At 37.8% G+C, this 20409-nt stretch overlaps 2 protein-coding genes across 5 annotated transcripts in view; one reads left to right on the forward strand and one right to left on the reverse strand.

Moving 5' to 3' along the window:
* camkvl (CaM kinase-like vesicle-associated, like) overlaps window positions 1–10857 on the reverse strand; it is a 26812-nt gene extending 15955 nt beyond the window's left edge. Inside the window, exon 1 of one of the 2 annotated variants that reach the window (XM_077608404.1) lies at window positions 10419–10851. In XM_077608404.1, coding sequence (XP_077464530.1) covers window positions 10419–10559 — 141 coding nt within the window. In that variant the 5' untranslated portion in view covers window positions 10560–10851. Of the gene's footprint in view, window positions 1–10418 lie in introns of both variants that reach the window. The other variant, XM_077608405.1, reaches the window with a different exon arrangement.
* The window catches only part of LOC144080947 (mitochondrial glutamate carrier 1-like), a 25867-nt gene extending 5796 nt beyond the window's left edge, over window positions 1–20071 (forward strand). The window contains exons 2-13 of one of the 3 annotated variants that reach the window (XM_077608406.1): window positions 7561–7722; window positions 12241–12308; window positions 14658–14754; window positions 16499–16671; window positions 17157–17282; window positions 17713–17768; window positions 17902–17992; window positions 18145–18263; window positions 18886–19081; window positions 19164–19321; window positions 19403–19478; window positions 19580–20071. In XM_077608406.1, the coding sequence (XP_077464532.1) occupies window positions 16649–16671; window positions 17157–17282; window positions 17713–17768; window positions 17902–17992; window positions 18145–18263; window positions 18886–19081; window positions 19164–19321; window positions 19403–19478; window positions 19580–19739 (1005 nt within the window). In that variant the 5' untranslated portion in view covers window positions 7561–7722; window positions 12241–12308; window positions 14658–14754; window positions 16499–16648 and the 3' untranslated portion in view covers window positions 19740–20071. Of the gene's footprint in view, window positions 1–7560; window positions 7723–12240; window positions 12309–14657; window positions 14755–16498; window positions 16672–17156; window positions 17283–17712; window positions 17769–17901; window positions 17993–18144; window positions 18264–18885; window positions 19082–19163; window positions 19322–19402; window positions 19479–19579 lie in introns of those variants that run through there. The other 2 variants (XM_077608407.1, XM_077608408.1) reach the window with 2 other exon arrangements.
* The last annotated feature ends 338 nt before the right edge of the window (window positions 20072–20409 follow it).

Raw genomic sequence — 20409 nt, forward strand, 5'->3', positions numbered from 1 at the left:
AAAACAGATTAAATTAACATATATGTACGCCAGTGAACGAATTGATGTTGTGAAAGCATGTTTTTTTTAAAAAAAAATTAAACAACACTTTTCTGTTTGAATACATTCTGTCTTTCTCTAGCCATTGTCTTTCCTCAGGTTTTAGTTTCCTCATTACTAGAATCAGCCTGGGCAGTGCTTGCACACTAAGTGCATCCTTGGGGAGAAGAGTGTTTTTCTCTACCTGAAATAAAATTGAATATAAGGCTGAACATGCCTGCATGCCAAGAGTAGTATCATGCAGTATGTTGGTGGCTAAGTACTCTTTTTTTCTACAAACGGAGTTACAAAAGGCCAGGATCAGGGACATAGCAAAATTGATTGATGAGTGCGAAAGATACTTTAATACAAAAGTAAGATATTGTCAAGGTGAGCCACTTGATGGTCTAGCGGTTCACTCGCCTGACCTTTGGTGTGGGCAATCGTGGGGCTGTTTCCCACTCAGTGGTGGTGTGAATGAGAGTGCTAATGGTTTCCTGTCCTGTGTATTAGTATCTTTGCTCCTTAGGGATAAAACTGGAGTAAAAATGACTCATTGCACTGGCTTTAATTACAAATTTAATACAATATTTTTTCATCATTATCATTATCTGTCAGATCCAATGTTTATTACTTCACAGAACTGAAAAAAGCATGTATTAATTGCTACTTAAAATGTATCATACATTAAATAAAAAGAAATAAAAATGATTTATTTTTGTGTTGCAATAGATTTATAAGACTTATATTTCATTATACCTCTCCGATTGCTTCTTTAAAGAAAAGCATTGTTGTTATTACTTTGAGCTTTCTAGTATTACGTTTGTGTGATCTTCACAGCTGATTAAAAACATACAATGTATTTCACGCTCCACTTGTGCATGCAGCTGCTGAAAATTAAACTTATATATATATATATATATATATATATATATATATATATATATATATATATATATATATATGTAAAGGTTGTGATCCAGAAATTGCCCATAAAAAATATAAAACCTCCTCCTGTCTACTTTGACACACATGCATATTTTGTAAAGAATAAGAGCCATTGAGATCGGGGTTAAAAATTCAAGGGATGTTGCAGTGCAGAATTGAAGATCTGTAGAAAGTGGTATGTTTGTGCCATTATTGTGCAGTTTTCATTGACGAAACCATATTTGTAAACAAACTCAATAACGACAGTGAATTTTTTTCCTTTACTGAACATAGTGTGTGAAATATAGACTTGTATTCAACAGTAGAACTCCATTGGTGTTTTTTTGTGATGCAGCTCAAGTCTTAAGAAGTGAATTAGGACATTTAGTCTCACGGGAGAGTTAGAGTGAAGAAAGCGGAGCACATGAAGGTTAAATGAAGACAAAAAAAAGATCATATAAAATAGTGAAAGAGGCCGCAAGGAAGAGGAGAATAATGGATCTACTGCACATGAACACAGAGGCCAGAGGAATAACTATCGTGTCTCCGAATAATGCAGCAATAACTTCTAGACATAGTTATTATTTTAAACGGGAATATATTTGCACGGAGTGTAAACACAAAATTTGGGAGGATTATCCAATTTCATGGACTCCAAGTATTGTGCCTTTTGTGAATAAACGAGTGATCAGGACACAGCTACCCCTCAGTTAGAAACAGAAATATTTTTTAATGATACTATAGAATGTAAACCAATGGTATGCTTAGGATGTTCAGTCCTCGCAGGCTCATTTACACATTTACATAATAGACATGCAATAAATAGAGAATGCATCACCCTTGCACAGATGTAGATGTTAAATAGAGACACTGCGTGTCACCATCATGAAATTAGCCTGCAGGCATCAAGCTGGGCACCTGAGTAGTAGGCTTTTGGGTCGTATACTATGAAATATTAACTGTGAATGTCGTACAATGGGACCTATCTTCGAATGTCTCCAAGTGCGTTGTATAACAAATACCTTTTGACTTGAACATGTTATCACAATCAGAGGATACTATGTCACTCAAAGAAGAATAGTTATTAAACATTGTAACACCCATTAGGTCTTACTTATTAAATGAGACTTTGCATAAGCAATAATTATGATTTTTTTGGAAAGATTACAACTGCACATTTCCACAGGCACCTGAATAGTACGCTGCTGAGTAGTGTAATATGAAATATTTACTGTAAATGTCGTGCAATGGAACATGGAATGGCTCCAAATGCATTGCAACAAATAACTTCTGACTTGTACATTTTATCACAATCAGAGGATACTATGTCATTCAAAAAAAGAATAGTCAATAAATACTTCGGACTTATTAATATTTGAGAAGAGACTTCACATAAGCAAAAAAATATGGTGTTTGTAAAGATAAAACAATATAATTCTGAGATAAAATAATGTGCAGGGTGGCATCAATCAATTCAGAAGGTCTCTTGCGTACTACCCACAGTTGGTTGGGATAGAACCCTCGATCTCAGAACTGTGAGGGGGACATGTTAACCACTACTCCTCCTTGCCGCCACTTTTTATATCATTCACAGTGAAATAAAATTTGTTCAACTTCATCACCCCAGAAAACAATGATGAATCACAAAAGGAGAATGTATAATGACAGTAAAAGCGTTTAATTCAATTCAATTACTTTAAAATAGAGTATGGAGAGACGTAGTCTGTGTTACTCGAAGTCATTAATGTATTTTGGGAGCAATGTCCCCAAAAACACAAGTGGGTTGTGATGTTTGGTCAAGAAAAATGACTTGGCCTTGAATTTAATCAGAAAATATTGATGGTACTCTTAACTGCCACTGTCCTGGGTAAAGTATTACCTGTATTTGCAAACACTGTGAAAAATATCTACAGGCAGGCCTTCACAGAAATACACAGCGAATGGCTCTATAAATACAGTGTGGAGGTAATGTTCATCGTGTGAAGTGGGCGGATTAACTGGAACCAGGTCAGAGCAAAAGCAGAGCATGCTCCATCTTTTCTCCCATTTTGCTGCATTTCTCGACATCTTGTTATCACTTCGGCTTTCACCCGCTCCCATGTCGACGGCTCAAAATCGTAACAGCAGAATTTACCTTAACTGTTTGCTACCTTTCATTTTATTCATCAACCAGTGCAACGTGTAAATATGGATTTTTTTTCCCTCCCCGTCTTGGATTGTTGTTTAAACCAATGATATATAAATAGTTGTAGTGGAATGTCTATAGTTTTTGGGTAGATGACGCAATGGGGATTTAAACGGAGTCAGCCACACCATCTAAAATGTGGGGGAGGGGGCGAGAGTAATAGTCATCGGTCTTCCAATCCAAAGGAACTGTTCCCAATGTCCACGCAATATTGCAGAGGTGTGTCTAACAGGATGGCCTTACAAGATCCAGAGGATTTAAAATCTCAGCATAAGTGTGTGTTGTTTTTCGCTCAATGACCATCTGGGTTCTGCTAACCTCAAACATGGTGTTCATTAAGGACAATCTATGTTGAGAACTAAAGTCATTAGGTTGGTTTAGGTCTCAGTGTCACCACCCAAGCAAACATAGAATTTCTCCACCAGAAAGAGGTCCGTCAAGGGGGAATTTCCATCCCTCTTTCCGAAGACTCCAGGAAAATATGGCTAATTGGCTTGCAATTGAACTCTTTCCCCACATTTTAAAATAAGTTATCTTTTGTTTGCTAGCATTGTTTGTTCTTTTAATCATTTGGTGGAGCGTCTTTTGGTATTATTATTATCATTGCTATTGTTTGGTTATGTTCTCCTTTAAATATCTTTAGCTTTTTGCTTCTAAATGTTGCACTTTAATAATTTAAAGCACATTAAGTTCCCTCCTGTATCAAATGAAGTATGGATGCAAATAATACTGCCTTGCCTTGATTGTGATTTATAATTTGTTGGGTGAGTAAATGAGTAGGAGACTGGGAAGAGGAAGAAAAGCATCGTTGTATGTGGGAGCTTCAGCAAAACATTAGAATGAATAACAATTGGAATAGATTTTCACATGATAAAGGTTGTTGATAGACTGCAACTTATTATAGAAGACAACTGTCACTATATCCTTTTTGACACCGCAGCTTTCTGTTTTGTTAATAACAAAACATAATATTGGTGTGCAATTGATTTCAAGCTATAATTGTCATTGGTTCAATAAATGAGTGCTTGAAAGATCATCAGTTACTGTCTCTGAAGTTTGATCCAGTGCCTTTATCCCTTAATGAGAAGTCCCCTCTGCATCACAGTGAAGGACTAGTGTTGAAAAGCAAAGGCCAAGTCTGGCAAGGTAACAAGGCCCAAGTCTTTTTTTCTCGAGTTTACCAGAGAGAAAAATGTTCCGTGGTGAGAAAGTAGGCCTTTTTTTGTGAAGCACTGATGTATTAAACTCATCCATCCTGAGAGTAAAGAAAGAGAGCGTCTCCAGAGCAGTCATCATTCACCTGTAGCATAGTAGCTTCGTTTGCATAATGTGAGTATAAAAAGTTCTTTACGACCAGCACAAACAATAAATAATGACTAACTCAGACTTACGTGTATTCCTCTTCTTTTCTCATCTCGTTAAAATATTTCAACGGCTCCATTTTCAGACCCGACTCTTCTATTACCTTACTATTTGGACTATAAAGTGGACCGGATTGTAAAGCACATCGTCAACAAACAAGTTTATTTTCATATATTAGACACACCTGCTCATGAGATGCATTAGTGCATCAATGCCCTACATTTGTCATTTTGTTGCTATACTTAATTGTGGTATTAATTATTCATTTGCTGGCGACCAGTCTAGGGTGTAGTCTGCCTTTCGCTCGAAGACAGCTGGGTTAGGCTTCAGCCACCCCCGCAACCCTTTCGAGAAAGGGCGGCATGGAAGATGAATGAATGAATGAATTATTCATTTGTTCATTATTTGTTGTGTTGATTTATTGATAGGTTTGATGAATGATGAATGTGTGTCTTTATTGGACCAAGTATAACAAAAGTTTGCTTCCAAGTCCGGAAGCACACAATAACATTTCAAAATCAATTTTTGGGTGTAGGAAATGATTATAGTTTATATTTCCTTCTTAAATACTATCACTAAAATAATACTAAGCCGTTCACTCTCAAACTCAGCAATGCATTTAAGGAGGTAGACCAGCATGATTCTGTACAGAGGACAACTGACGTTGAAGACCAGGTTTTGGTCATTTCGTTGATAGGCGCAAGCATGCTTTTTGGAAAGTACGGGGCACGCGTCACGTCGAGGCGTGATCCTCCCATGCAAATTCTTCACACTAATAAGTCTCCTCCACTGCCCGTTTGACAAATGGTAAAACTCTCTAACTGATGGAAGGGCAAACACATTTATTCAGCAGACAGTCGGCGTACAAGCCCTTTTGTATGACTAAGTACACTTGACTTATTCCTGATCAAACAATAAAAAAAAAACTTCCAGAATTCATTCATGCTTCTAGGACCAACTTTGCATCTAAAATTGCTCTATCCGGTGCTGAAAAACACATGCAGGGAGGTCCATATTTGTCCAAGGAGGGAACAGATTGAATAGGGTTTTTGGGCATCCTTCGTCATGATCAGCTGGTGGAAATTGAAGGACTGATAAGCGAGCGCCATGTTGTATTCATCATTCCAACAGATTGCTGTGTTGCGTAAGCGCACATAGCTTGAGCTGAGTATGTGATAACAAAAGGCCAAGGAAGTCATTACAATACCGGTAATGATCATGACATTTTAATAAATTAAATTCATTACAAAATAACTTATGTACAGTGGTACCTCGACATACGAGCACCCCAACATACGAGCATTTCGAGATATGAGTAAAATTTCGAGCAAATTATTATCTCTAGATACGAGACAGAGTTCGAGATACGACAAAGCCAGGTGGCCAAGACATGAGAGGCTGTTTATGTCTTTTTTGCCGCATCTCTTTTGTGTATAACAGATATCTACGAGCACTGGGCGGAGCGTTGCATTTTTTTCAGTGTTTTTTTCCGTCACTCAGCGCGAAATACGATAGTGAAAGTAAGGGTGGAGGCGGGGCAAACAGAGCCAACCCGGCCGGGAGAAAGGTATAAAAATATAAAACAAAATTAGAATTAAGTTTAGTGTAAAGTTAGATTAAATTTATTTTTGAGTATCTGCATCGTAATCCAAGTTCATTTAAATTTGTTTATGTTATGAAACGAGCGTGTTGCCATGCAAAAAGCGCCCCCTCTCTCTGTACGTCTCTCTTTCTCTCCCCCTTCGAAATCCGTATAATTTTTGTACTATTAAACACATTTTAATAATATTAAACCACTTGTTATGTGTTACTTTGTTATACATGGCGAATTAGAAGAAATAAAATTTTTTTTTCCAATCCAATATCCTGTTTTTGGTGTTTTTTCAGAGGGTTGGAATGAAAACATTTGTTTTTATTTCATTTCAATGGGAAACGTTCGTTCGAGTTACGAGAATATCGACATACGAGCTCAGTCCCGGAACGAATTAAGCTTGTATCTCGAGGTACCACTGTATATGGTTGCATGCATGCTCGTGGGTTGTCTGTTCTCACCAATTCAGTGCTGCAAGAAAGTTTCGTCTTTTCTATTGGTTGCCTGACTAAATCCCTTACTGGGCAGCTTGAGGAGGGACCCAGTAAGATGTATCATGGTAAATGAGACCCGATGGAGTAGACTGGACCTCCACAGAGTGACTTGAGAAACAGAAACAACACTGTTCTACTCAAACCATCTTCTCTTTCTACATTAGCAATGTCTATCATAGTGCATCATGGACATTGACACAACAAATAACGCTGCAAAAAATAAGGTGGACGTGAGAGAAAGCGGTGGCAGAAAAAAAGTGAGGCAGATGAATGCTGCATAAAAGAATCGAGTTTGAAAGTAAGGCGAAAGAGCAGAGAGAAGCGGTGAATGATGGGTGTGTTTAAAAACACTAGGAAATTTGATGACCTCCTTTACTTTTTATTGCCCTTTTCTTTTTATCCAATCTATTTCCTATATCACAGTTTTACAGTATTCTCTCCTCCTGTTCCTAGACAGCCATAAGAATAGGATAGTTCATCATTAATTCAAACCTTTTCCTCACATATGTATTTACAGGGCTTTGGTTAATTCAGTATCTCACAAAAAGGACAGAACAACACATCCTTTATGTGAAAGATTAAACGTAGTATTCCCATGGTCCATTTAAGAGGAAGTCTAGAGTCAGCAAGGTCAGAAAAGATAGGCATTTTCAGGCTTTTTCCCCCTTCCTATTTGATTTTCCATCTTCCACCAGAGAGAATAGTATTCATTTGATTTGTCATGATCACAAAAAATGTATGCCTGAAAATAATTTATTAAAATAGGATAACCATCCAAGTTCTAAGAAAATTATAGTCGGGTTATTTCACTGATTTCGAATTACTCTCTCTTATAGAGCAGAAGCAAAGGTTTACATAAAAAAACTGAGCTCTGAATATATGAAATCTAAAATAGCAGGACAAAGGAAGGATGGATAATTTACACCTGCATTTATAGTATCTATTCTATATCTTCCCTACCCCCCAACACTACGGTCGTGGAGGCTGCTGCAGCATATCCCAGCTGACTTCGCACGAAAGACAGACTACACCCTAGACTGGTCGCCAGTCAATCGCAGGGCACACAGAGAGACAGAAGACCACTCGCACTCAATCACACCCCCACTGAGTGGGAATCGATCCCCTGCTTGCCCGCATAAATTCTGGTGAGTGAAACACGACACCATTAGGTAGTACATCAAGTGATGTTCATGTTATTTATTTGCTTGAAGTGTGAAGATTTTACGATTCTGCATTCCAAATGATTTCCCAAAAAGAGGACTTATTTTATTAGTTCATTTATTTGCATAGTGCATGCTGAATTTGAGCAACATGATGTAATGTGATGCTCTTTAAATGGATATTTGTAATTTTAATAGCTTTATGCATCAGGAACATTTGTGCATCAGACTTTGGATGGTAAAAAAAACAACAACAAATGATTAAAAAACAGCTGGATATTGTCTGCTAGCTCCACTGATTAACACTGTGACAATTTACACACACACAAAAAAAAGCAGCATGATGTCACACTCATGTCCATTTGTAACATTTGGTACTCGGCTATACAATTTTGATTTTCATTCGTGCTCTTTTAAGTCAATCTTTATCTCCTTGGTAACTTCATGCCCTGCATTCATTTGTTCTGTATTTTAGTATCATGGTTTATTTGTGTATTTCTTGCCCCACTTGTTTTTAGTCTCTCATGGCTTTTTCCCCTTAGAGTAGTTGGGTCACTCTTGTTTGAGTTGCTTGTAAACCGGTTTTGATTATTTGTTAAATTGCCGAATGATAGTTTCAAATTCCCCTCTAGTTAATGATATTTAGTTACACATCATAAATAATGTTGGTTAGTTTTAGATAAAAATATAAGGTGGAGGATATTAAAATTAGGAACTCATCTGGACGAAATGGCGCCGCAGATGCAATTCAAAGACACATAAAATGAACATGACATGAGGAACCTCTGGCAGCAAATTAAGTTACGGGAAACATATGCCATGTTTCCCGCTTATCCTGAAGCGGTCACTTAACTAACATTAGTGCATACGTGTGCGAATCAAAGCAAGCTGTTTGTTTGCTCATATTCGACTAGCCTGCATGACCATTAGTTTCAGCGTGTTCTCAGTCAGCATCATCTTAAAAAAACATTAACATATAAGCACACAAAAATTAGAGGGCTTTGATTATTGCTATCATGCTGCAATACACTATAATGAGATATTGATGTCTATACGGCACCTAGACACAGCCTGCTGTTGAATTTCGTATTGATGAAGTGATAAATTTCCTCAAAGGTGATTTATCTGCTTAGCTGGAACCATGTATGCGGCACTGTCCTGATCTGGTGTTGAAGAATTTAACTGATAAAATGTCCTCGTTTCGTTCTTTTGATCCTCAGAATAGTGGCAGAGAAGGAAAACCTTAATGTAATAGCAGTTTAACAGAAGATTAATGAAGACAATAAAAAGACGCAGCAAATTTAACGAGTTTTTATATGCACTAACATGTGAGAAAGCTGCAAAAGTTATATATCTGCAGAAAATTCTCATATGAATAGACGGCCATGAAAAACACGCTGAGAGCCCTTTTCTCACTCCGCAAGGTTAACAGTTCAACACTGCAGAAGCGAAAGCAAATAAAACGCAAGCCTAACACCTGCGTAGAGATCTGCGTCAAAACCGTGTCCTTGGCCTTCGCTCTAACTTTTCTGCCAAAAATAATTGAAATAGATTTCTCTCCAGATACCATTTATGATAACACCCAACCAAACACATAATTTTTTTAGCTACGCATTCCATAAGAGTTGTCTCGATACATTTTCAATTAAAACGATGTTAACTTTTAATTAGTAAATATCAGAAAGGTATTTAATTACTGTTTTTTTATGTCTTTTACTGTATAATTGCTTCTTACAGTGGTTTAGCACAACAACATCTAGGACTTTGGTATTATTTATGAAACTAACGTACATAAACATACTTACATACCGTTCAGTGCATTACACAGTAACAAACCGTGCAACATTTCAAACATTAAAATGTACACAAAAACAAAGCATAAAAGACAGCTAGTTTAAAACTTTTTTCCCTCTCGGCTGAAGCTTTTCTACAAAGAATAAATGAGATCTCCAGAGATGATTTCAGAGATAAAATAGTGTTTCTACAAACCAAAGAGCAGTGACAAGATGGGTAAATGACAAACGGTTAATATTCACACATATATTTTTTACTTTACCGTTTCTTTTACACATCCTTTTCCTTTCCTGGATGTGGGTTCAGGATCATATATGTAATACTCCTCTCATTTGGATGTATATTTAATAAAGTAATGAATAACTTTGTCTTTAATGTCAGGACATATAGAAACATGACATGGTTATTTACAAATCATTCCAATCAGAATTGATAGCACTTATGCAGAAATCATACTTGAGAGCGCATAGATTAATTCCCCTCAGCATCTGCCCTTCCTCTCTTTGTTTCCCGTTCAGCTATCTGCGTGCAGTTTTTTTTCCAAATGTGCACTTAAAACCTCAGAGCATCTGCCCTGATTCAACATAAGCCTACAGTCAACAGATCGCAGGATGAAGCAAGTAAAGCACTCAAAAGTGAAAAGAGCTGTAAAAGACTGCGATACCTTTCATCCAAATTCAATATAAACATTCAAAAATATACTTATAACCGCATCTTTTACATGATGCAAATTGCATTCAAATCAACAAGTTTCTTTTTGCCACCCAAAAAGCAACTATTGCACGCACGTCATCATCATCATCACCATCACGACGATCGTGTCTTTTCTTCCAACTGAGGTGCGACAGCTTCCTTTAGGTGTATATCATGCACCATTGAGTTATTACCTTGAGTTGTGGCAGCTCCGGAGAAGTGTGGGTGCGCACGTTTGCAGCCAAATTATCCAAAATGGAAAGACTGGACCAGTCTGGACTTGAGGGGGCAATAGAGGATGAAGAGAAAATGCCAACAGTCAAGAGTGCAAGCATGCACACGAGGCGTAGAAAGAGGGGACGTACAGTAACTGCAGCTGCCGCTCAAGCACAAGCGTCTCTGCTTTACTGGGAAGAATTACTTTGCTCCTTTCCGACTGCCAGCCCTCCCTGCTCTACTCACCCACTCCACACTCACTCACCCACAGAGAAAGAACTCTTGTGTCATGAAGACAGCCATTACAAGATGATTAAAGCTCAACATGTGCAAATGTGATCTACATCCCCATTCCATCCAAGTCCAAAACTTGCATGTTGTACAGTCAAAAAGAAAAAAAAATAGTATTCCACTGCAGGCACATCGGAGGAGTTGGGATTAAACGGTGGGATTATGCTTTAAATGTTCATCATTTCATCTCATGCGCAGTCAGACAATGGCATCAGTGCTTGGCAGAGAGGCAACACTATTATGTGGGCAGAATTAGAGGGGAATAGGAGAGAAATGACAGGCTTTCACCTTTGCCATTGATCTATAAGAATGTAAAACACTATGCGGAAACCTATTGACCCGCAGAGTGTTGATCTGTTTGGCTCATGAATGTATAGTTTGTACACATAAAAACAGCCAAGACTTTGTGTCTGATGACAGATGGCACTGTTATGTCGCAGGAAGCAGCTCGTGGGTTCAAGCGTATGTTTACTTGGATTGTGTGGAAAGGAGAAAGGCACTATTATATGTTTTATTATATTAGCAACATGAAAATATAGAGCAAAAAAAGGAGAAGGCCTTTGCCACTCATTATTTCCAATTATATGTTGACGGCAGATTTACAAAGCAGTCACTATGCAGATTGTAGGTTTTATACACATTGTTACTTTATTGTCCCCTTAAAATAACCCAGTTTACAGTCACTTAGGTTTAAACGGCTGGCACAACAACAAAAACAAAAAGACTTCAAAAGGGAAATTGTCAAAATTGGGCCTACTATTTATATGTTTTTACTTTTCCCAAGTATAAGTGAAGAGCTGCTGTGTTAAATTTAGAGTGTTTCTCTATTCACTTACTCACTATAGTCACAAAAAGTCTATCCTTATAGCATGAAATTTAGTGTGGATCTTAGAAAAAAAATCCTCAGCATAAAAATGGCCTACGCTAGGATAAGATTGCCACTGTCCTGAAACAGTGCTCCAGCATGAGCTATAGCCAAACAAGTTCAACTTCGGAATTGTATAGTTTCTCCCTTCGTTTTATTTATTTATTTTATTAATGAATTATTATTATTATTTACCTTCTAAATGCAACATCAGTGATATGAATGCTTGCAATTATATTCAATCTTCTCAAAATACCTATGTCCGTAAATACACTTTAGAGTGCATAATAAACTCTTTATATACTGTATTGTATAATACATTGCATACAGTTTCCATTCCCATAGCCGTTCACCTTGAGCTTATAGCACTCTGCATTTCATTTGCTGAAACAGATTCCAGTGTGAGAAGGGTCATAGAAAGACAGTAGATGGTTGCTACTCAGCGATGAATACTTTCGTGAGTAAAGGGATGTGATGGCTATTCATTGAATCCGACAACAATTTTTGGAGCGAATTTTAAAATCAGAGTCTGACTGAGGAAGATTGTTCTGTCCTTACTTTTTCACCTAGCATGACATAACCTCACCTTTGACATTTTAGGAACATCTGTCCAGGCATAGTTTATATTTTCTTGTTGTTGCTAGGGGCGTGGATTAGCCGTTGACCTTTCCAGCTGATTTTGTCACCAGCACATGAAGACAAACGACCAATGGTGAGTACTTATATGGCACATTTATCCCCATGTTTTTTCCATGCCCAGAACGCTTTACATAAACACCCATTTACCGACACAATAACACACCGATGGTTCTGCTGCCATGCAAGGTCTGCAAAACCTACTGGCGGTTCATTTCCTTGCCCAAGGGCATTTAGACAATGGGCAGTCGGTCCCAGGACAACTCGAGCTACCATCTGTATCACAGTTGTCCTCCACCATTCACACTCCGATTCCCAGCAATGGACCATTTTGAGCAGTGGCTCTTATTTTTATTTTGCTATATACTTAAGGACCATTGCCATTGGTGTGTGGGATATAACTTGCTGAAATCTCTTGTATTTTTTTAAGATTTTGAAAAAAATGGGATTGGACAGTTAACATAGATTTTTGTCAGAGAAAAAAATAGATCAATGATTCAAAGGTCATCCAGTTAATAATGATGCAATTTGAGTGATGGAAATTGAATCCAAGTGTATCTGTTCTTGACAACAGCCTAGTGAAAGTGGACAGTGTTGAAAAAATTGTGTGTAAAACCTGTCTGCACACCATGTGTCGCCAAGAGAGCACCGGCAGGACTCGTAAAAAGTAGACAGAGGTGTGGAAGACTCATTATGTGAATTGCGGTATTCTTAATGAGAAGCACCTACGTGGGTGCTGTGAAACTAGACGGAAAAACACACTTATCATTAAAACCTCAACAATGCTCCGGGAGATAAGGAAAATGATGGAAAGAATATGTGAACTAAATTGGGCCATTAAAGAGAGAGCAAAAGTACAGCTGTGTGGATAAAAGTAGATGCCATCATTGGTTTTGAGGACTCAGCGCAAACGTGTCTCCATGCCAAATGTGTCATTTGGAGCTGGCAGGCAGTCAGGCTTCGAGCCAACATCCTTTGAAAGTGTGTGTCACTCGCACACTCTTTCATACACTCACTCACTCAAATATTAATCATTCACATCTCCAATACTAAATTTCATGCACAAATTATGATTAAATTTGAGGAATTCCATCAACATGAGTGTTCTAGTCACCTTCTAAAATAACACGTTCGTAGTCCACACATACAATATATATATGTACGTATATATATGTACATATATATGTATATATATATATATATATATATATATATATATATATATATATATATATATATATATATAAATATATGTATACTTTAGCGCTTCCCGTCCCATTTTTTAAAACAGTCTAAAGCTTACAAACATGACAGCATTGTCTATCTCGATGCACTAGCATAATTGTGCAGTAAATACTATTAATAATAATAATAATTAAATGTTTCCTTTCCACATGGATTTTCATGCATATTATCCTCATGCTGGCTTTATTATAGAATAAAATCCCACCCATGTTGAATTCCTCCCATGCAGCACGCACTTTATTTTGGCGCAATTGGAGCATGCACACACACACACGATTGTGTGTATACTGGATGGATTCCCACCTCCGTCTGACGGAAGCTTTCCTTCGTATTTCATGCAATGAACTTGCCAGCTCTTCGTTTCTCCTTCTGTCACCAACTAGCGTCACTCATCGGTTTACAGCTCATCCACTCTGCTTTTTGCTTCTTTACTCTAATTTCTTTCTTCCTTTGGAAATTGGTGTTGTTTTTGGTTCTCCATAGACTTTCACTCACAGCCTGTGTTGACCCACACCAATGCTTATTTAAATTATTTAAAATTAATATTATACATAATCATTTATCTATTCTACTAAAAAAACTATTCTTTGTTTTGGGCCTGTAATTGGCCCCTATGGCATATGTTTGAGGCCCCTGCCCTAAGTAATAAAAACATTTAAGAAAATATATATAATTCCTGAATGAGAGGGTTAACCCAGTCACAAGGTACTGTATGTCTGCATCTAGGTATAAATTATATGATAATATTGAATAGTTTGACTCATATGCTCACTCTAGCATAGGAGAGCTGGCCTTAATTGGCAAAGCTATATTCGAGTTAGAATGTAGGTCAAGCAAATGCTTCCTTGACTTTAACACTGGTTTGAGACACATTAGAATACCTTTATTAAAAAAAAAGTGTCCCCCCCAAAAAATCAATAACACAAAACGAATCCAGAAGCTTGTTTTTAAGGACAGTATTTAAAGTACTTTTGGTCAGGGTTAGGCTCATGTTTCTGTTTCGTTCATGCTGTTTCTCATTAGTTGTATTTTGTAACCAGGGGTTAATGAAGACGCTCAGATAGTCATAACTCTTAAAGCACTGTTATTAATTACCTCTACAACTGAGAAGAAGGCTTGCAGTGCCGACAGTTTCTATTCTTAGCATGTCTGATCAATGATACACTATGTTTCTTTTCAGCTGTCTCCAGTCATCAGTTTTTTAGACAACGTCCCCAATTATGGAGCACCCGTGACCTTTATTTCATTCTTTAGCAGTTTTTTCGCCACGCGTTTGGGTGAGTCATCCTGCATCGCAAAGATGCAGGCAGAGATGAATTGAACAAAGGAATTACTACATGCACTCTGATTGGCTGGCAACCAATTCAGTGTTTCACCCTCTTGGTGCCCATAGTTGCCTGGGATAGGCTCCAGCACCACCCGCAACCCTTGCGAGGATAAGCGATACGGAAAATGACTTTCCATAAAGGACAAAAGAAAATACAACAATGAGAATTAGGCTTTGTTCATGCAAGCCATTTAAATCCTGGTTTATGAATGTTGGATGACTTTCTGCTGTATGTAATGCAACACAATTGTTCCAAAGAATTTATGATTTATCCTTCACTATCTTCAAGATTTTTGGATGAATCATACACGGCAAATAAATTCAAATTAAATGTCTGAATGCCAATGATTTTTAAAACTGAAATCACCATTGTCCTAGGTGGCTGTAGTTTTATTTTATTTGACAAATCTGCTTGAGAAATAAGCAAAGTAAAGCAGTGGTCAGGGAAGTCAAAAGGGAAAAGAAAACCGAAACAATGGCCTGCCACGATAAAGCCTCTTTCCCAACTAGGCTGATTATTTTAAGTAGTGTGAGATTAATTTGGGGACACAGGAGGGGCCTTGAGGGTCTGTGTAAAGGAAGTGAATGGTGCACACAGCCCCAAATTAGATGGAATAATAATAAGAAAAACTTTGTGACATGAAAACTTCAAATCAAGTGGTGGGCTGGAAGGTGGAAGGAATGGCGCGATGGTCTCCAGATTCCTGAGGTTATTAATATGTTTCCCTTTAAGGACCGCAGCAATAATTTGGGTCAAATTATTTCTCCTACCTCTTGAAAGGTCTCCATATATATATATATATATATATATATATATATATATATATATATATATATATATATATATATATATATATATATATATATATATATATATATATATATATATATATATATATATATATATATATACATATTTAAATGCCAATAAAACAAAACCTGTGAGGCATTACATTTAATTCCATTCCATCCGTAGTAGGTGGACATCCGAATCTTGCACCTGTTCTTCTAAGTCATGATATCACGTATAGGACAACTCTGAGCATAAGGGACTGTGGTTATCAAGATAACAAAACCAAAACTCTGTTGGAATCTATTGTTCACGTTCAAGTTAAAGGTTAAGAACTGAACCAAATATAGTGGACTCTTCATGACTCTCATCAAAGTGCTTCCAAGACTGTCCTTTTCTGCCAGCTGGTGGTATGAATTGGGATCGCCATTCACTTCTAACCACATTTTCCTAGTGAAAAGGCACTTGACATTGACACTGTACTAAGAGGTGGAAAAATGAACTTGCCTAAATTATTTTGCTACAGCCCAAAATATTTAGGATGATTTGGCGATCAAATGGGTTGGAGTGAATTTTTATTCTGCCAGGGACACAAAACATCTCTCCCAATATTGCATCATATATATTGGCATTTGTTTCTTTCATTCACTAGAAGTGATTCATCTTTACAAGAAAAAAAATGATACCTTTGGATCGTCTTACCATGGGGCATTGCCCTGCCATTCACGGATGATAGCTTCCATTTTAAATAAATATCAACAATGATTCATCTTTTTTTGCTTTAAAATAAGAGACTCTGCTTAAACATAAAACCAAATACAACTAAATCACAAGTATTTACACTTTACTTGAGACTTTTGGCAGTTCCATGACTAAAACCAGGCTACATTTCCTGGCTTGCCAGGCATGAGGCGGAGAGTGATCAAAATGGAATTCATCCCTGGAGCCCGTGGGGTGCACCTGTCTATATATACAACCCAGAGCCTCTCTTGGTTCTTGCCTTGCTCAGCGCCTCTCCGGGACCCTCAGCTCCTTTTCTTGTTAAACCCGAAACATGGCCCAAAAGCAACACATAAGGTAGGAGGAACTTGATGGCAATGCTGTAAGAAATGTTGTGTTGCTTAAAATAACGGACAATGCAAACAAACAAACAGCAGCTTTTGATCTTTAAAGTTGATTTCAATGACCTTTAAAGTGAGTCTAAACATCTAAACAACATAGTGTACAAGCGTAGGCAATCATAAACTAATGCAAAATGAGAGTAAGCATTTACCTAACAAGTGCTGTCATTTGACCCCCCCAATTTTTTACATGGCTTTCCCTGACCTTTCATGCTTCTTCACGTGCCTTTGGGTGGTTGTGTTTAACCAAATAAAATACAGTGTGACCATTTTAGAAATATGACTAAAAAAATGATTGTCTTTTTTGATTAATTGTCAACTTTGCTCTATACTTCAACAGGGGTGTGCAGACTTCGTATACACATTACACACACATACATACATACTGTCATAAAGGTAGAAATAATTAGTGTATATTTGTTGGTCCTCTCCTTAATCCAGCCTTCCAGCCAAACTGATTAATGGAGGGATAGCAGGCATGGTTGGAGTCACCTGTGTATTCCCGGTTGATCTGGCCAAGACACGCTTGCAAAACCAACGCAGCGGTCAGCAACTCTACAAGAATATGTAAGGACACCCTCATGACGTGCATGTTTACATATACACACGCCAATCCACACGCACGTAAACAAAATTACTATAACTTTAATTCTGCTACCAATAAGGGCAGCTCATTAAATTTAAATACAAGTTATTTATTCATTGTGATTCATTGAAAAAAATGATTTTGATTCAATTCCCCTCGAATTCACAAAATGTGTCTAAACTGATCCACATCGATTTTTAATGTTATTGCATGTACTATGGCTAAGTTTTAAGATGGGTTATGTTTGAAATATACATTTTTTTCTTTAATTACATGGCCACGTATGAAGTAATATTATTTTTTTAGGACACATTTTTATCTATTCTCATAAAATTAACACCACTGCTTTCAATTGTACAGTCAAATGAACTAATGTCAATCATTACTTAAATCAAACTTTTTTCCTGATAGGATGGACTGTCTCATAAAGACAGTAAAATCTGAGGGTTACTTTGGCATGTATAGAGGTAAGTTTCATTTATTCACATGTCACAAACCTACAGGGATGTGTTATGGTCTTATATCCACTATATGTAAACATATAATTATTTTTGTTTACCTTTCCTGAATACTTTATTGTAAAAATAAAAATGGTTTTAGGTGCTGCTGTCAATCTCACCCTTGTGACTCCAGAGAAGGCCATTAAACTCGCTGCAAATGACTTCTTTCGCCACAAGCTAAGCAAAGAGGGGTGAGTAATCATCAGAGAACTATAAGGCGAGTTACCATTCCTTCATTTTCCCGACTTCTTGGCTATCATAGGTGCGCCTTATAGTGCGACAAATACAGAAAATTCTGCATGACCAGAAATGTGTAGGCTTAACGGGTATTGCCACTCGTCAGTTGTAAACTGACGGTTTTCAAGGAGATGTTGGCTGGGTGCTTTGCTGGAATGTGCCAGGTCGTTGTCACCACACCTATGGAGATGCTCAAGATCCAGCTTCAGGATGCCGGCAGGCTTGGTGAGGTTGTAAATATTTGAACACGTTGCGCAACCCTTTTGCACTTTTGACGTACAGTGTTACTTTGATTTACAGTTTTATTTCCCCAAGATGACAGATTTTAGCTTTGACCCAAAAAATTAAATACGATTTCTCATAAGCTACTTAACTTAGGAGATGGTCAACACATTTTCAGAAAAGTGGTTTTAAGCTTTTTATTGTGGCATTCAATTAAGCAAATCTTAATAAAATGGGAAACATAGGCGGATTTCACTTTTGTCTTAACGTTAACTATATTTTAATGCTAGCGCTAAAGCTGCTAATGCATACTATATAGCACAAGGTTTTGAATGCAAATGGTGCAGCAATTTACAAAAAGAGTAAATGATACAATTCTCACACGAAATATTTCCTTTTTTTGTTGCAACAACTAACTAAATTAAAGTCATATATTTATTTTACATGTCCTTGGTGACTGAGGCGAGCACACCAGAAGGAGCACGGATAACGGCATTTTAAGATATGACGTATTAAGAATCGGAACTGTGGTGACAAATCTAACTCGCATCGTCAAGGGAACACTGTACAGCATATTGCAAATTTATGCCAATAGCGAAACTAACTTTGCTCCTTCATCTAACAGCTGCGCAGCAGAGGGTGATGCCGAGTGTGGTAACAACTCTAAAGATGGGTGGAACCAGTGCTGTCCCCAGTCGTTCTTATAACGCTAGTGCTGCGCCTCAGGTTAGGAAAGTATCAGCTACACAGATCACAAAAGACCTGCTGAAGACCAAAGGTGTGACAGGGTTGTACAGAGGACTTGGGGCCACATTAATGCGGTAAGTGAGTTTGACAAACTAGTAATGTAAACGTAGCTCACCTTCTCTGATACCGAATACACTTGTTTGTCTCCATCCACAGGGACATTCCCTTCTCGGTTGTCTACTTCCCTCTTTTTGCTCACCTGCACCAGCTTGGTCAGCATTCATCGGAAAACCCGACAGTGCCATTTTATTGGTCCTTTGTCTCTGGATGCATGGCTGGATCAGTCGCAGCAGTTGCTGTCAGTCCTTGTGACGGTCAGTGTTTGAAATTTTTAAAACGTGCCCACATTGGGAGGTAAACACAACATTATTTGCATTTCTCTCTATTTGGTTTAGTGGTCAAAACAAGACTTCAGTCCCTGAAAAACGGAACTAATGAGGAAACGTACAATGGGGTGGTAGATTGCGTCAGGTAAACTGAATTACATTTTCAAAACGTGAAGAATCCTAATCAGTGTCATCTATTGTGTGCCTCTGGCGGTATCTAGTATTTCTATTTCTTTTTTTCTGCAGAAAGATCATGAGAAAAGAGGGTCCTTCTGCTTTCTTGAAGGGGGCCAGTTGCCGAGCTCTTGTCATAGCGCCTCTTTTTGGCATCGCCCAGGTCATGTACTTTGTAGGCGTTGGAGAGATGTTGCTTGGTTACACACCTTATAGCATCTGTTCAGCATAGACAAGCTGCCCCATAAATGACAGGGAACAAAAGTCACGTGTCCTCCTTTTGATTATTCCATTGCCCAACTCTAAAATTAGATCCGTGGCATTTGCAGATAAAGATTCAGAGGCTTTGCCGAATCCAAGCCATTTACTCAATGACCCACTTTTGATGTGACTACTCTAATTTGGACCATTAAAGGAATGATCTTTCATTGTCACTGCCCCAGTCCGATGATCTCACACGGGGATGAAATTAAGGATGATACCACTGTAAATATGTTTCATATTTTAGTAATATTGTAATGTCATTGTGAAAAATAAATCCTGATTCACTGTTTACATATCCACCATGCATGTTTTGTTTTGGCCCAGTCAAACTTTCTGATGTAAGGTCTCACCCCCTAGTCCAAAGCCCACGCAGCACCAGTGTGGAGATACTTGTAGCCAATGAAGTGCTCATGGTGCACTGTTGGGGTAATTCTACCCTGGGCCTCTCACCATCACTCACATAACTCAAGAGTTCAGCTGTCTTTACTACTCAAGTACAGTACCTAACTTCTCAACTGAGGGGACATATAATGCTGTTATTGACTCATAAAGGAAATAAGCACTACGATGGGAATCACAGACTTGGACAATCCTAAACTGGAGTCCTATCTTATCTCAGAATGACTCAAATGAAAACA

This window comes from Stigmatopora argus, chromosome 1, assembly GCF_051989625.1.
Source record: "Stigmatopora argus isolate UIUO_Sarg chromosome 1, RoL_Sarg_1.0, whole genome shotgun sequence".
In the NCBI taxonomy this organism is placed as follows: Eukaryota; Metazoa; Chordata; class Actinopteri; order Syngnathiformes; family Syngnathidae; genus Stigmatopora; species Stigmatopora argus.